At 48.8% G+C, this 16,671-nt stretch overlaps 1 protein-coding gene and 1 long non-coding RNA gene across 2 annotated transcripts; both read left to right on the top strand.

The window, feature by feature from the left end:
• The first annotated feature begins 975 nt into the window (after positions 1-975).
• On the top strand, positions 976-8,745 carry LOC144736206 (uncharacterized). The gene is made up of 7 exons (XM_078618814.1): positions 976-1,164; positions 3,236-3,291; positions 3,898-4,153; positions 5,098-5,180; positions 5,800-6,013; positions 7,188-7,366; positions 7,694-8,745. The coding sequence occupies exons 2-7, from the start codon at positions 3,262-3,264 to the stop codon at positions 7,916-7,918; spliced, it is 987 nt and encodes a 328-aa protein (XP_078474940.1). The 5' UTR covers positions 976-1,164; positions 3,236-3,261; the 3' UTR covers positions 7,919-8,745.
• Positions 8,746-10,675: 1,930 nt separating this feature from the next.
• On the top strand, positions 10,676-15,337 carry LOC144736213 (uncharacterized). Its single transcript, XR_013588733.1, has 2 exons — positions 10,676-10,821; positions 13,806-15,337. It is a non-coding gene; the product is annotated as an uncharacterized LOC144736213 (long non-coding RNA).
• Positions 15,338-16,671: the final 1,334 nt, after the last annotated feature.

A 16,671-nucleotide genomic window follows, 5' to 3' on the forward strand; every position in this document is an offset into this window, starting at 1 on the left:
TTTGGACGATTTTTGACCCCCCCCCCTCGTCACGCGGCGTCACAAAAAGTCAGACCCCCCCTCAAATATGACGTCACAAAGCTCTGCCCCTCCCCCAAAACCATATTTCCATTTTGAAAAGAAAACATGCTTCAAATCTCTTTAAACTATTGTCATTGTAGTGCGTATTTAATGTGCCGCTGCACTCTAATGTTGTAGGAGAAAACATTTATTAAAAAGTCTATTTAATTAAGTAGAACGTGTTGTCTATATTTATTTAAAGTTGCGCATTTTGATGTGACGTCACATTTCTCACCCCCCTCCCCCTCGTCACACATCGTCACAAATGTCTGACCTCCCCCTAGGTGCGTGACGTCATTTATGGACGGCCCCTTACGCACCCGTGCTTAATTTGTGTTTTCGATTATTTACTTTCTATAAAATAAATCTGGCAACACGTCTCGCACCCCCAGAAGGGCATCTCGTACCCCCAGCGTGCACCCCAGGTTAAGAACCACTGATCCTCTCTCAATGACGCAATGAAAATGAAGTCAGTGCCAGCTTGTGTCATCCCGTACCCCCTCGCCACGTGCTCAACTCACAAACTCCAGCACCCTCCGATCAGCACGGTTGGGCGACGCACGGTTGCGAAATAAGTTCAATAAACGCACGTGCCCATTAACGGTGCCAATCAGGTGATCGCAGGGAGAGCAATAATGCATATAATATAATTGGTGCGGTGTGTAAACATCGCCACGAGGGAGACAAAGGCGGTCGCGCGTGGTGCTGGCCGGCCTTCAAAGGAGCTCGCCAACAGCACTTGCCCCAACAGTCCGTGACAGGCTATCCGGGGGATCTTTGTCTTTGTGAGTGTTGGCGATGATAGCGTGTTGGCGAAGCAGCGTTTCTCTCGATCATCCCAATTAGTTCGTAATCACCTCCCCCACCCACCCACCCACCACCGTCCTCCCCCTCTCTCCACGTGGCCACCACTTATCAATCGATAGCGCCACTCAAACCGGTCGCTCTGCACGCAACTGCAATCGTGAACAATGAGTTTCGTGTGCCCCATTGTGTGCGTTCATTGCGCGCGCGTTGTGGGTATATATAGTGACGGCGTTTGAGAGTCTGCACGACGCTGCGTCATCACTGCTTCTGCCTCGCTCCATCAGCTCAGCTCCACCGGTGAGTGGCCGATTCTCCGGCCCCGTGTGGCTACGCGCTCTCTCCACGCTCTCCTCCGGGGTTCTAGAACGACGACCCACAACCACCACGGGGTGGGTAAACTTACCCGCACGGGGTTACTGGTTCGGTCGAGGCCATCGCTGCGGGGTTGAGCGTGGTTACAGCGCTACACGTGTGTGTGTGTGATGGGTTTGTGCCCACTGCGCTTGCTACCAACACGGCAGCCTGGGTTGCCTTCCCTACCACGGGGTAACGTTGGTGGCGGGTGTTTGTTCTCGATAATGGCTCTCTACTTTGGCCTTTTCTCACGAGCAGGATGCTTTAACGCTGCATCCTAGGCAAGGGAGACGAAGGCAGCCGAGCGTGGTGCTGACCGCATCGCGGTGGCGTTTAATGTGCTCGTTAACAGCCCTTGTCCCGCAAGGCTGTGTACGCTACACGGGGGTTCTTTTTCTCCTCTCCATGCTGCTTGCGACATCGCCTGTTTATCCATTATCGTGATGGCTGGTGTTCGCTAGGAGAGACAAAGGCGGCCGAAGCGTGGTGCCAGCCACACACACACACCGCCGGCCTTAATAGGTGCTCTCTAAAACAGCACTCGCTCCCAGCCCTAGCTGGATGGGCTCCACTTCGCGAGTCGATGTGCGTGGGGGGAGCCCTTTGTGATGTCCGCGTGCACGACCCCGACACGGGGATCTGTGGCGTAGTGGTTCGCGCCTACCAACCTGCTCACCCCCCCCCCCCGCTTGCAATTCCCGTCCACCACTCTCCAGCCATCGGGTGGCGAATGTTTTAGTAGACCCCCCCCCCCCGCCTAAGATCGGCTCTGCCTCATTGTTAAATCTGTGCTGGAGGGAAGACAAAGACGGCCGGGCGTCGGTTGTGCCACCACAAGCGGCACTTGTGCTGGGCTTTAATAGGTGCTCGCTAACAGCAACACTCCCCAAAAGCCTCTAGACGGCCTGCGTGGCGCTCGTGTTTGCCATGCAGTACACACAATCCAGGCCACTGGCTTTGTGCCCATGTTTATCTGGAATGTGAGTGAGCCTCGTCCACACGGGATCTGGAGGGGGGGGGGGTTGCATACACCGAGTAATACCAGGGGCATCGGTCTGTGGTTGGGGGAGCAAAGAAGTGCGGTACAGCATTGTTTTTTGGCACGTCACCAGCACCTTTTTTTATGGCAACACATTTTTAAATGTGACTCGTGCATGGTAGGCACATCTAGTAATTGCATCGTAATAATCATCCCATGACGTTCGCTGCTACTAAAAGGGAAGTAGTCGTCTAAACCCGAGACTTGCTGTGCTTTGCCCCATGGGGGAGCCGGCTGCAGCGTGCGTCGACTTTTTCAAAATGCTTCGAACCCAAAATGACACCCACCGCCCTGAATCGAACCACTTGATGTGTGGCTCTCCCCCAGGAGAGCTATTGACACGAGGTTTTGTTTTTAATCGCCGTGCCAAATTGTGACTACAATGCCCATTACCATCCAGCTCTGCAGGTATGTGGGACACGTGGACTGGTAGGCGATGCTGCTGTCGGGATGCACGTGTGGAAATGTGTAACGTCGTTTGGCTAATGTCCGTGTCAATGTGGATACTTTTTTAAACATCTGGCTGGTGGCAGAGTAGGCCAAATGCTCTTTCGAAGCACTTCCACCAGCAGCGGCATTCCTGCAAGGCTACGGTTTTGCCAAACTTTGGTCGAGTGCAAGCTCCATTACCCAGCTGTTATGCAGAGCTCCTGTGCTGAGACGTGGCTGTTTTGGTTTACTTGCAACATTGAAATAGCCGATGGGGTTAACTTTGTTTCAAATGGACTACTGTGAAATGTTGCATTGGCAAGGTAAACAAATGGCTAGGATTGACGTTCTTGTGGCGAGTGGCTGTTGCAGGTGAAGTGGTTTTTAGATGCTGGATTCCGGCCAGACCAATGTCGCGTTTTTTATTTTGGGCTCCCTTTGTCCATCTGTGGGCTTGGTAAATATAGGACGCGCATCCTGATAAACGCGATCCCCGTCCTTGTTGCTGCAGCTTCTAATCTCTGGTTTCTCTTCTGCCCCTCCAAGGTCTGCAACTGCTTTGCGGATTCACAATGGCCGAATACGTTGAACAACAGTGCGAGGTTTGTCCTCTGTGTGGTCTTCGGCTGAATGCCCTGTAGCTCCAACTTGGCTCTAATTCGTACAGGTCCCTCCCAAAATACATGGTCTGCCAAAATAACTAATTGCTCCTTTAAAAAAAAAGCCAGCTCTAAAATGGGCAGCTCCTGGATAGGTGGGGAGGGGGGGGCACCATTGCCTATGCTCCCCACGGCTTGCTAGAACTCTGTTCAGTCATGTTTGCTGGTGATGGTGGGGGGGGGGGGGGCAGTCTGTTCCCCCACTTTGCACACTCATCGTTGATCCAGACGTACTGTTGCCCTGAGAGCTATTGGGCTTATTTTGGAATTGCGTTCGGGCTGGGGTTTGCGTGGGCCCCCCACATGCGGCAACTTTAATCAAGTGCTATGCACTTGCGTTGTGCCTGGCCGTAAAACTCTGTCCTCCGACTCTTGCAGTACGTGGGATTTGACGTGGCTTCATCCAGCCCCTGTTCCAAACCGGAAGAATATTGTGCTCACTGGTGCTAGTGTGGAAAATAGGCACAACGATAATGATGGTGGGTGGCTGTGGTTGCTGGCTCCAGTGGCATTTGGTGGTGGGGGATGTTTATGACCACCTATCCACAGGCTTCCGTGGAGGTGCCGCAGAGCCATGCGGTGAACCCACACATCACCACCACAGAGGAAGGTGTGGTGGCGCGTCTGCACCGCGTGCCGCTGGTGGCTTCTCTGCTGGACCGGGTGGGGGGCACCTACGGTGCTGTGCGTGCCCGGGGCGGTGTCGTGGGTGCTGCGTGCAAGGTCGCCGAGACTGGCGTCTCTGTTGCCACCACCGTGGCCTCCACCACTGCCTGGCCTGTGGCCTGGGCCCTGAAGCCGCAACGTGAGTAGCTGTGGGGTTGGCTCGCTGTAGTGCAGTGGAAATCTCGAAAATGGTCTTCTGTGAGCCAGCTATATAATGCTGAAAGTGATCCACTCAACATACGCGTGGGGTTTGCCAATTTTTGGTCAGTCTTGCACTGGCATTGGGGTACAAATGCAATCGATTTTGAAGGCAGTGCTGTGTCCATCGCACTTGACCACTGTCTTCAAACCACCATAGCCTATCTGACCTCGTGCCCATCTCTATCTGGGGGGGGTGCTGATCGGTCAAGTCTCTTGATCCAGTGCCCAAATGCAGCTGCCATGAGGTGCACTTGCCATGTCCCCCTCTGGTGGGTTGGTTTGTCAGTTTTGTAGTAAACGCCTTGACCTGGCTCCTCCCCAAGGTTGCTCTGCCAGTCTTCTGTCGTATACAATTTTCTGTCCTGGGGAATGATGCTCAAGAGTTTCTAATTGCCATGAATTTTGCTAAGCAGCTTGCCTCCACCACGTGGCAACATGCTGTGAAATGTTGTTACACGGCAAGAGAGGGTGCTTATAAAAATGCTAACACTTTGAGACTATTTTTTTAATGGAAAGAATGGGCAAAACTTGCATAACAAATGTGTAACTTCAAGGAAGAGTCCACTTGCCATCGTTGTCAAGCACCTAGACTCTTCTCCAGAGCCTGGAGGGCACATTCTGTCGTGGTATTGAAAATTCTCTGAACTTTTTTGAAGCGCACTAATAATTTTCACAATGCTTGCTGCTGACGTTCGGCAGAAGATAAATCGGCCAAGTGATGCTTTGGCCCAACAATCTTGTGCGGTTAAAGGCTCCATGCAAACGTCACCAAGGTGTACATCGAGACTTTTTTTAGGACAAACGAATTGCCTGATGGGCTTAACTGAAAGATATGGTGGATGTGAGATGTGACGTTGTAATGTGGTGCGTGTGGACCCCCAGTGGTGGTGGCCAGCCGTCTGGCGGTGAGAGGTGTGGACTTCCTGGAGACAAAGCTGTCGCTGCTGCACCCCTCGGACAAAGAGGTTGGTCTCCATGGAAATGTAGACAGAGCCTTCTATTTTTTACTTTGGCAGTTGTAATACACGCACAATGTCAAATCTCTGCACATCGCAAGGCTTGTCACGTGTGCTTAATGTAAACTTTTTTGCTTGTTGGAACACTTTATTAAAGTTACACACTTATGACCCCTTGATAAACATTATTTTTTGGGATCGAATGATTGAGTCTCTAAGTTTATTTTGTACTATCTACCACAACATGGGCCTTGTATACAATGCTTGCATTTCGAGCTGTTGCTGCCAACTCAAACCAATATTTTAAATGGCATTTCTAATCGTCAAGTCGGCATAACATTTTATACCATCTTGCAGAATATAATAATGGGTTATCCTACACAACTGTCACCTTTTCACAAGGAGTTTGCATTAACCACAAAATGCAAAAAACAGCACTCTGATAATGTATACTTTGTCCTTAACTGATTGGTCCACACCAGAGACTTTTTTTTTTTTAGAGCCCAGTCTATGGTGTTCAGCCAGATGGCGCACAACTCGGACAACGCGCCATCGGAGTATTGAACTCAGTACGCATTTGCATCATGAGATCTCCATCTTGCAGAACTCTGCTGTAATTTGTGCACAGGTGGAAAGTGGCGAGATCCCAGCTGCCTCCTCCGCCCTGGGCAGCGTGGCTGGTGCCGTTGCCAGCGTGCTCTCCGGCGCCGTGAGCGCCTCTCGCTCCCTGCTGGGCGGCCGTCTGGGCCAGCTGGGGCCCAGGCTGCTGTCGGGTGTGGACTGCGTGCTGTGCCGCACTGAGGAATACGTCGGCTGCTACCTGAAGGGCCAAGGCCACGACGGTGAGGCTTGTTACTCCCTAGGGTAGCCGCCTGTGGCTGATTTGCTGTACATCGATGCTGGTTAAACCTTTACTGCGTCCACACAACCCTGTTGCGTTTTAAGTGAATGTAACGTTAAATACATGGATTTGTAACTACAAATTAAGCACAGGCACTACTTCACCTGAAATGTGGCCAGGTCTCTCACCCAGTGTTAGGAACCACCTGTAATTCATTTCAATGGCATGTCAATTGCATCGTATCGATACATGCTAATGTAGAATCCGATTTTATGGCAAACTAGCTGTACTACCCGGCTTTGCCCAGGACTTGGATTCACCACGCCCGGCCGCCTTTGTCTCCCCATTGGCAATGTTCACACACAGCACACCAGTTGCTTGTTTGAGTCGACCTAGGAGGCCCAGGACCAGTTGAAATAATCGTCACCGGTGTTGACCGTGAGCAGGAATCTAACTCTGGTCACTGGGTTCGCAGCACGCTAACCACTACAATGTGTTATGCTTCCACATGCGTCGGTCACATGACAGATTTGACGTCACAGATCATTTGCCGTGCAAAAAATATATGCATTATTGAGCTCTGCCCCCAAAAAAGCAGACGTGTGTTTTCATAATTTGTGCATGGTGTACAATCTGGAAAGTATCCACATGGCAAATTTCAAGTTTGTATGTTGGGAAATACACTAAACATTTTGAACAGACACACAATCACAACTTTGCCTTTCCTATTTTATGGCAAATGAGGCCCATCTGGAAAGACTAAGTGGTGCTCAAATGACACCAACAAATTGATCCCTAGTCACATCCATGGCAGGTTCTGATTTTATAACGGCTGCTTTGTGGCTCTGGTTTATGATGAAAAGGCCGCATGCAGAGTTGCCAGGCACCGATTCTTGTTTCAAACGGTCTTCAAGGTCTCATGGAAATTCATGGCTGTCGCCAAATAGCTGTACAAAAACCTTTACGTGGGGGGGGAGTCGTGATTTTGGCAGTCCTGAGTTGCACATTGTCCCTCCCTGTTTACATGGCAAAACCTTGTCAAAATCTCCAGGTGCAACACTGCTGGCTGTACCAGGTGACGTGACCCTCTGTCACCATCTATGGGTGTGGGTTCCCTTGTGCATGGCGAGAGCCACCATGTGCGTTTGTGACTCCCCCCTCCCTCCACCTTGCAGGTGGAATGGCTCCTGAGGCGGAAGCAGTCTACCACGGGAAGGATTCCCACCCTGTGGTGCGCGTGGCATTGCTGGCCGGCCGTGTGACGCGAGGCCTCTACGACCTGTGTGCGCGCAGAGCCAGCGCCATGCACCACTCCTGCGTGGGCTTCGAGCAGCAGGAACCCAGCGACGCTGCTGTACATATATCCTCCTGCTAGTGCACGTCACACACACCCCCCCCCCCCCCTGCCATCGGTGCTGTTTGTAGCACGTTTCTCACGTGGAGGAAATGCCAATTTCAATTTGGTAGTGGTGAAGATGAAGGCCTCATGCCAACATCTCTTAAGTTCACTTTTTCTTATCCACAGTTAATATTTTCTCAACGCTTGACCACTTTAACAATGCTCTTTTTGGCCACTTTTAGTGTGGCTCTGCTATTAATTGTGCAGCTGATGTATCCACCTTGCCACTTTTTAAGTCTCATCTACACCCCCCCCCCCCCCCCCCCCCCCCCCCCCCCCCAGTCTCAGAAGTGCACCATCAAAATCCCATTGCTGCTCTCCAAGGCGCTGGTGCCTGTGGGCTGGCTGGCGCGCCGCTCCCTCGCCGTGGCCAAGTCTATGTGCACAGCCGTGGTGAACCGTGCGTACGACCACGCCATCAACAACTCGTCGCTTAACTGGGTGGTAGGTCCCTTCTACCACGGCCACGTGTTCGGCTTCCCTGGGGAGCTTGCCGATGACCTGTGACGACTGACAACGTCATCCGATTTCCCCCCCCCCCCCCCCCAATCCATGCACCGTGTTCTATTATAATCCCATGAACATCTACAGATGCAACCATTGGGCACCCATCCTTGATGCAGAATAATCTGCTAGTCTTTGTATTTATTGGCTACTTGAATGCCCTCCCCAGGCACATTTCACTACTATAAATTCCAGTCTAAGACCACCCCCCCCCCCCCCCCGGGGGGGGACAATGATCTGGAGTGGATTAATCGCTGCCTTGTCAAGTTTATCCTTCTAGCTTGCTGATACCACCAAGGCAACTGGATACTTAACGTTATTACATGCTTTGACGTTGGAGCTTGATGTGCACGTGTTTTATGGTGTTCCACATCTCCTGAAGTGTCATGCTAAGGGACTGGAAGCCAGCCAGGGTTGTAGTGATGTTCAAATTACTAATTTTGCAAGCAAATGATAAATAACTGGCCAGCTTAAAATTTTGAAGCGTTTGGCATTAGTTTCCCAAACATGAATCGTGGTGACACCCTTGGCGTTTACAGAACCATGCAGAGTCATTTGCCAGGTTTGTGTGACGCTTCCTTGGCAAAAACAGATCTTGTGACACTCGGCTGACGTGGAGGTGGGGGGGGGGGATATCTGGCTTGTCTGCAGTCAAGTTTACAGTGCTGGGTGTGTTAATGGACACCAGTTTTTTGACGTTGGTTTTCCCTTTAACTTTATAAAAATATCAGGGTCCTGTTAAGATTTTGACAATTGTGCTGTTGGTGGCTACGTCTGGCATGCGGCGTTTGTTCCCCTGTGTAACATAAATAAACCGAATTTCTGCTGCACATCCTTGCTCTCGTGTGGTGATTCCCGTTTAATTGCGTGCGATGCAACTTGACAATCGCGTGCATTGTCCATTAAAGCCTCATGCAAGACCTTGTGGCCTGACCCCAGTGACGTGCTCAAGGATTGAAGCTGCTGTACACGTGGCTTTGCACATGGGACTGCCGCTGCTTGAACCTGGGGTTAAAGCTAGGCAGCCACCCGTGGTTAAGTCTCCCAAGTGAAATTTGACCTCTGCCCACTTGCCCACGACTTCATCTCGCCTCTTTTGGTGGGGCAATTTGGCAATTCGCCAGTTCTGCTTGGGCTGTTATGGCCCTGGAGTCTCCACTAAGTGGAGGGTTTTGGAAGTTCTGCACCAGCTTTAATGGTAGATTACCAACGAAAGGGTGTCTTGCCTGGCCATCTCTTGTTAGGCCTGTTTAACCCTAGGGGTCACACTGGAGTGCTCCAAATGGATGCCACCTAGCTCTGCTTGCGACGACATCGAGCATAATGGCAACTTGCCTCCCCTGACGACATTGCCAATGCACCTCCATTTTTGGCCTGGGTTTTCCACCAATTCTCCAATTTTAGAGGGTTGGGGTTTCTTTTTGAGCTCTTCCTGCCTGGTTAAATCCCTCCCCTGCGCACAGCTGTTGTAACACTCACCCTGTTGCTTTCCATTTTTTGCCCCCTCCACCTGCCCCCCCCCCCTTCATTTCAAATATTCTAACGGTGAAGGGCTCTTGATAAAACCCGACTGGGCTTCCTGCGATGCCATCCAATTTTCTCCTGCACTTAAATGCCAGCTGTGTGGTTTCTCGCTGCACTCTTCAATAATCCCTTCATGAAATGAGATCCGTGGGTGGAGCTGATTTCCTGGGGGGGGGGGGGGGTAGTGCTTAGTGTTATAACACTGAACCTGCTAAAATCCTAATGTCTTGTAATGACTTTCATTACCCCTGATGCTGTCAATTTATCTTTGGATGCTGCATATATCCAGTGCTTAAGAGGGACTTAAGTGCTGCCTTGGATTACCCACATCTTGGTCAAGAGGTGGATTTGGTGTACAGAGAAGGTGGGGGGGGGGGGGGTTATTGCATCCTAACATGTTCTTTTCTGCACGCAAAGGGCTACGTTAACCCCTAGTGCCATGTTCAATGTGGTTGGGGGGGGGGGGGGGTTTGAACGCATGCTCCCTAACCCACGTCTGCAAATGCACTACCTGTCCATTCCCTAACCGTACAGATGCTGCAATTCGTGGTTACATGTCGACTCGTCTACTGGTAACAACCTAGCAGCTGTAAATGAGTCTTGCACTAACTACATAGGCAATTCAATAGTTAAATTTCCTGCTGGATGAAGCCCTCGACTGGGTTTTTATTGACCTCATACTGGTTGTGGGTTTGTTACGGGAGGTGGAGCTAGGATTTGGAGCAGTTGCTAATGACGGTAACTGCCCAGGAGTGGAATTTGTCGCAAGGTTCGTGGTGTGGAACAGTCCCACACAGCAGCTGTGTGAAAATGAAATTTTGAGTTGTGAACATGATAATGGATTGCTGTTATTACGCCTCTATCGGCTTCATATGGCTGATGTAGACCAACCAACTCTTTTTACATAGTTGGTGAATGAGACTGCGTCAGGAGTAGCCAGAGTAGTGAATCATCGCTGTGACGATAGCTGGCCATGCTCCGTGTTTGAGTCGTCACGGAGTCCACGTGACACGGCTATGTGGTCACCACCCTAGCGCAGAATCACGGGCATCTTCACCACTACCGAGTATCTGCATCTGCCATGGTTGATGTGCAGTGGACGATGCTGTTTGGGGGGGGGGGGGGTTATTGGTCCATAGGCTTTCAAAGCCCAGGGGGTGTTCTGCATCGTATCGTCTCTCGCGAGGAGTTTGACTCGAACTTTACTGCTTTCCAAGCATCGTCCATTGTGTCACCGTGAGTCTGTCTCCGTCTCCTGCAGATGCGCACGCTTGGACTCTGCAAGGCTTCCCCTTGTCGCCTGGGGGCCCGTGAGGATGGAGGAGACGTTGCCGAGGCCCCACGGTTGGCCAGCGATGATGGGGGAGCGGCCCAGGGAGAAGGTCTGTTCTTCATGCTGCTAGAGCTTTGCAAAAAAAATTTGTTCTAATTATTACTTTTTAAAAAAGAAGCTTTGATGTAAAAAATGTCCATGGGGTTGGCTTTTAAGATGTGGTTGTGACATGGGTGAATCGATTATCTACGGGACCTTAATGCCAGTATCAAAATAATGAAAACATGAGAATTGGACTTTACCCTGATTTTTTATTTGGGTAAAGCCTATTCGAGCAGTCAGGTCACAGGTCAGCAGTCTCACAGCCTTACTCTACTTTAATAAACATGATAATAGGTTGCTCCCCTTTCATGGCAATAAAACAAGTGTTAAGATGTTAAAACACCAAACTGAAACCTTTGCAAGGAATCATGTCTGCATTAACCACATATACCATTGGAACCTCATTTGCCAGTAAAAAATATGATAATTGGTTTTTTACCCTTCTATCTGGCAACAAAACTGACACCTTTTTTACAAGGAGTCATGTTTGCATAGACCACAATACCTGCAGTCATAATGCAAACAAAAACATAACTCTGATAATGTATGCACTGTCCTTGTAAAAAAAGGTGTCAGTTTTGTTGCCAGATAGAAGGGTAAAAAAACAATTATTATATTTTACTACTGGCAAATGAGGTTCCAATGGTGTAAATGCTTACCCCGAGCTCTCAATCTGATGGTGCATTGTCTTTGAGTTGTGTGCCTTTTGGCGTCATCTGGTCCAACCCATGTGAGACTAGGCTCTAAGGAAAGCTGTCTCGGGTGTGGACCAATAAACTTCAAGGACAGTGCATACATTATCAGAGTTATGTTTTTTGTTTGCATTATGACTGCAGGTATTGTGGTCTATGCAAACATGACTCCTTGTAAAAAAAGGTGTCAGTTTTGTTGCCAAAAAAACAATTATAACCACATACTTGTGGTGAACATGCAAACAAAACATGCTCTGACAGCATGTGCATTGTCTTTGAAACTGATTGGTCCACACCACAGATGGCTTTCTTTAGAGCCTTGTCTCAAACAGTGTTAGAATTTACCATAATTAACATTTAGAGTTTAGATATTACTCGCCACTGATGTTGCTTAACTCACCACCCGTATTAGCCGTGGCAGGGATTGGACTCGGGTCGCCGGGTTCACAGTGCAGTTATCAGAAAACTGCGCCGCTGCTCCCACTCAACTTGTTACGATTTAATTGTTGCATTAAATGACACTTTAAAATGTGATGCAATTGAGCCTTCCGGTAACGTCGGTGGCGGATTATTCTAGAAGCAAAAGTAGCTTATGCTACGGGACCCGCATTTTAAAGGCCCCTGCGCTAAATGCTTTCAAGCTATCAATTCCGGTTCAGTGATTCTGCACTTGCTCTATTACTATAATACTATACTAGTATACTGCCTTCAAAATTTATGAACGACTGTGTGTTTAAGGCTAGTGATTTGTCGTATTATCTGGCTGTTTCGCAAATTAAAAAAATAGAATTACTTTATGCAAGTTAAAAATTAGTTTTAATATTTGTGTTTTTAAAATTTTATTTAGGGTCCCTTTATAACATACTAGCGGGAAGTACCCGGCGTTGCCCGGGCGAAAAATATATTTCATAACTTATCTTAAAAAGCATACATATACATACACAGATACTAAGGTAGATCAGAAGCTTTCGTGAAGCTTGTGTTGCCTCCGAAACGTCGTGATTTTTATTTTATTATTATTTTACATTTATTAATTTAAATAAAAAAATTTTACCTACGTGACTTTACCGAAAAAAACCTAAGAATATAAGATACTAAGGTATTGTGAAAGCCCGGTGGGCCGTTTGTCCATTTCTCCACCAAAAAGTTATAGAAAGTGTGGGTTAAATAGAGGAAGTAGTATCTATTGACTCTGTAGTTGTATCTAGTGACTGTACAGTAGTATCTACTGAGCCAGTAGTAGCTACTGACTGTATAGTAGTATTTACTGATTGTAGCAGTAACGACTGACCGTAGTAGTAATTACTGGGCCTACAGTAGTATCTAACGACTCTATAGTAGTAACCACTAACTGTATAGTATCTGCTGACTCTATAGTAGTATCCACTGACTATAGTAGTAACTATTAACTCTATAGCAGTATCTACTCACTATATAGTAGTATCTACTGACTCTAGTAGCTACCAGAGGTGTGGACTCGAGTCATGTGACTTGGACTCGAGTCAGACTCGAGTCATGAATTTGATGACTTGCGACTCGACTTGGACTTGCATAACAATGACTTTGTCCCACCTATGAGATGTGGACTCGAGTCATGTGACTTGGACTCGAGTCAGACTCGAGTCATGAATTTGATGACTTGCGACTCGACTTGGACTTGCATAACAATGACTTTGTCCCACCTCTGGTAGCTACTCACCGTAGTAGTATGTACTGACTTTAATGTAGTATATACTGACTGTAGCAGTATTGACTGACTAGTGGTATATACTGACTGTTTTAGTATCTACTAACTCTATATAGCAGTATCTACTATCACTACAGCAGTGCATACCGACTGTGGTGGTACCTGCTTTTCACGACAGCAGTGCAAACTGACTGTGGTGGTACCTGCTATGATTACAACAGTGCATATTGTGGTTGAACCTGCTTTCACTACAGCAGTGCAAATTGTGGTGGTACATGCTATGATTACAGAAGTGCATACTGACTGGTGGTACCTGCTATGATTACAGCAGTGGATACTGACTGTGGTGGTATTCTATGACTACCGCTGTACATACTGCTGTGGTGGTACTTGCTATGATTACAGCAGTGCATACTGCTGTGGTGGTACCTGCTATGATTACAGCAGTGCATACTGCTGTGGTGATCGATGTGCAATGAACGCCATTTCCAGGGCACAATGAGAATTTTAAGAACAAAAAACCACAAGAAAAAAACGAAAACTATGGTTGTGGGGTTCGTGAAAGCAATGTCGATCGTTGCCTAAAACGTGCGCAATTCGACCATTCCACAGGACAGGGCCACCCCCACGCACTCCGTGAGACCGGCAGTCAAGTTGGATGCCTTGCTCCCATCGCCCAGGACCCAGACTGCTTCTCTCTGCAGCCCGGGTGGCGGCACCACCACCTGCAACAACCTCACTCGCCCGACGGTGCCTTCTGACTAGGCCGTGCGCTAAGGGCCGCTCTCCCACGCGCCGCCTTCGCCGGCCGGTGCCTGACGTGGCGCAAGCAGGCGGTGGCCGCGACGGGAACGCGGCTCATGACGGCGTCGCTGGGCACGGTCTCCGTCGAGATGTTTGGGTACTGCCTGTCCGCCACCTGGCTGTGGAACGCGACCTACACCCGGTGGACGAGGGGGCCACGCTGAAGGCGCTCCCGTGGTTCGCTTGGCCGTTGGATTGTCCAGAGAGAGTGCACGCACATGGAAGAGGGGTTGGGGGGGGGCATGCAGAGTCTCTGCTACTGGGGAAGGTTTTCGCTGTTACACTGCCGCGGAGCTCTCCGGCATTTTTCGGGTTGTGGCCACGCGTCGTTTGGCACGGCGTTGGCACTGTCCGTACACAAGAAACCCGCTCTCCCTGGCCTTGCACGCATCATTTTAAACTCGACGGCGCCTTGACGACGGGTTCTTTTTGGACGAGCTTGTGACGTCCTCCCCTTCCCAGTCGACCGTTCCCTCCTGCGGGCGTGGTGGGTAAAGTGTTGAACCACTTTGCGGGAACGTCCACAGGTGGATGTGTGGTGTGTATGTCTCCTCTCTGCCAGGTGGGATTTCCTTATCTGCTTTAGGAATGTAAACGGATGAGTTGCCCCCCACACCCCGTGATTAATTTGGGTTGTAAACAACTCAGATTTTTGGCTGTCCTTGACGCCAGTGCCTCGCTTGCGATGGCCGGAAGCTACTACTCAGTGATGCCGTCCAATTTTGTACATTTTTCGACTTCTATACTGGGCTAGGGTTTGTTTTTCAGTGTTCACTGAAGGGTACAGGGTTGCTTTCTAGATTTGCAGGTTGATACACAGAAAAAAAAATTGTCCTAGATATGAACAAAAATCTGATTTTTCTAAACAGATATTTAGGAAAATCTGGGAAATGTGATGTAAGAGAATGACGTCGCTCCCATCTCCACGTGACGTCCTATTGACGGCACGCGGCACAACATGATTTTAAAATGTTCACATTTAAATGATTAAACATTCAAATTAAATGATTTCATATTTTACAAAAAATTGCAAATAGTTCATAAGCAATGACGGTTATAAAAAAAAAGTATTACTCTGGAACAACAAAAATCCGTAATTTAAGATTTAATAAATTCAAATATGAAAACACGAAAAATGAATTATGAAATTGCGGCAAATTCTAAAGTCTGAAAAATATGAATCACCGAAGGGCAACCCAAGTGCAGTGGGGGGTCGTGTTCGTGCTCGCCGCGTGTGCCTCGTAATATTTTAGTGGCGACTTTGCTGTGCTGGAGTTAATTTGATGCGTTGCCGAGTGTCGTGTGCTTGCTTTATGGATCACAATAAACGTTTGAGACTACATCGTGAAGGTGTCTGCTGCAACGAACGGATAAGCCTGACGGCACGAGTTTTACTTGTATCGGGTAAATATAAATGTGGTGCGTTAAACCTGCCACCACCCGACACAGCCAATTAGTAAGGTTATTCACGTAAATAAAACGTGCCAATTCGTAACTAGTTCAGCACACCGGTGTCTTGGGCACTAATTGAAAATGTTGTTGATTTACTCTCCCAACATATTCGGTGTGCTGAACTAGGCAATGAATTGGCATGTTTTCTCTCCGTGACAAACCTTACTAATTGGCTGTGTCGGGTGGTGGAGGGTTACGACACATTTATACTTACGCGATAGAACCCAAAAACCTTATGAATAATATTGGTCGCGAAAGCCTACGTGTTACAGACTATTAAGGCTAAATATGTATTCACTGCATAGGGACACCGCCCGACGGCCTTTGTCTCCCCAGAGATGTTTTACACTCCGTACCAGGTACTAATTTAAGGCTGAATTAAAATACGTTTAGTAGCGCAGTGCACTCACCACTGAGCGACAGCTCTTTCTTCCGTGTGTACAGGCGCGCACCTCTGCTGCCCAGAGCCGACAGCTGTGCTCTTGAGCAATGAGTGTCGGGGAATGTCCCCGACATTGGACCGATTAGCTAACGAGAGGAGTTGGGCTGGGCTAGAGGTCTGTGACATGGATCAGAAGGGAACTCTTGTAATGTCTCGCCAGTCCTAACAGTGGACTTGCGAACAATTGCTTTTAAGAATAGCTGCATTGTTTACAAATTTTAATATATTCTATTCTTGCGTGTGATGGTGGCAATCAACGATTTTCACCGATGCCAATGTCGAGGTCTGCTGCTGCTGGGCACGACGATGTTTTACCCGCCCCCCCCCCGACTACAGTGATTTTGCTGTGGCTGTTCCACCTGATAACGGAAGCTTGTGTTGCTTCCAAAACGTCGTGATTTAATTTAGTTGTTTTCATTTATTTTAATTTTTCATCTACGTGACTTTACCGAAAGAACCAAAGAGTATGGATCCTTGCAGTCACGAAAACTTCAAATCTAGAACGACGAGAAGGCTTCAGCAGAGAGAGTTCGTGTCGGCTCGCTGTCACTCCTCCGCTGAAGGAGCGCATGCCACAGTTGGTTTACTGCAAGGTCCATAGTGTGGGTTGCATGTCCACAACCGCACCTATGATGAGCACGATTGTGCGGTGCGAAAGAAGTTCAACACACATACTGCGGCTGGTGTCTTTAATTTGACGGTCATGAAGGAGATGCGAGACATCGGCCTGTTGATGTTCTTGTGATGGCTGACGTCCACCCCACCGCCCTCGCTAGGCAG

This window comes from Lampetra planeri, chromosome 59 (assembly GCF_965212315.1).
Source record: "Lampetra planeri chromosome 59, kcLamPlan1.2.h2, whole genome shotgun sequence".
NCBI lineage: Eukaryota > Metazoa > Chordata > Hyperoartia > Petromyzontiformes > Petromyzontidae > Lampetra > Lampetra planeri.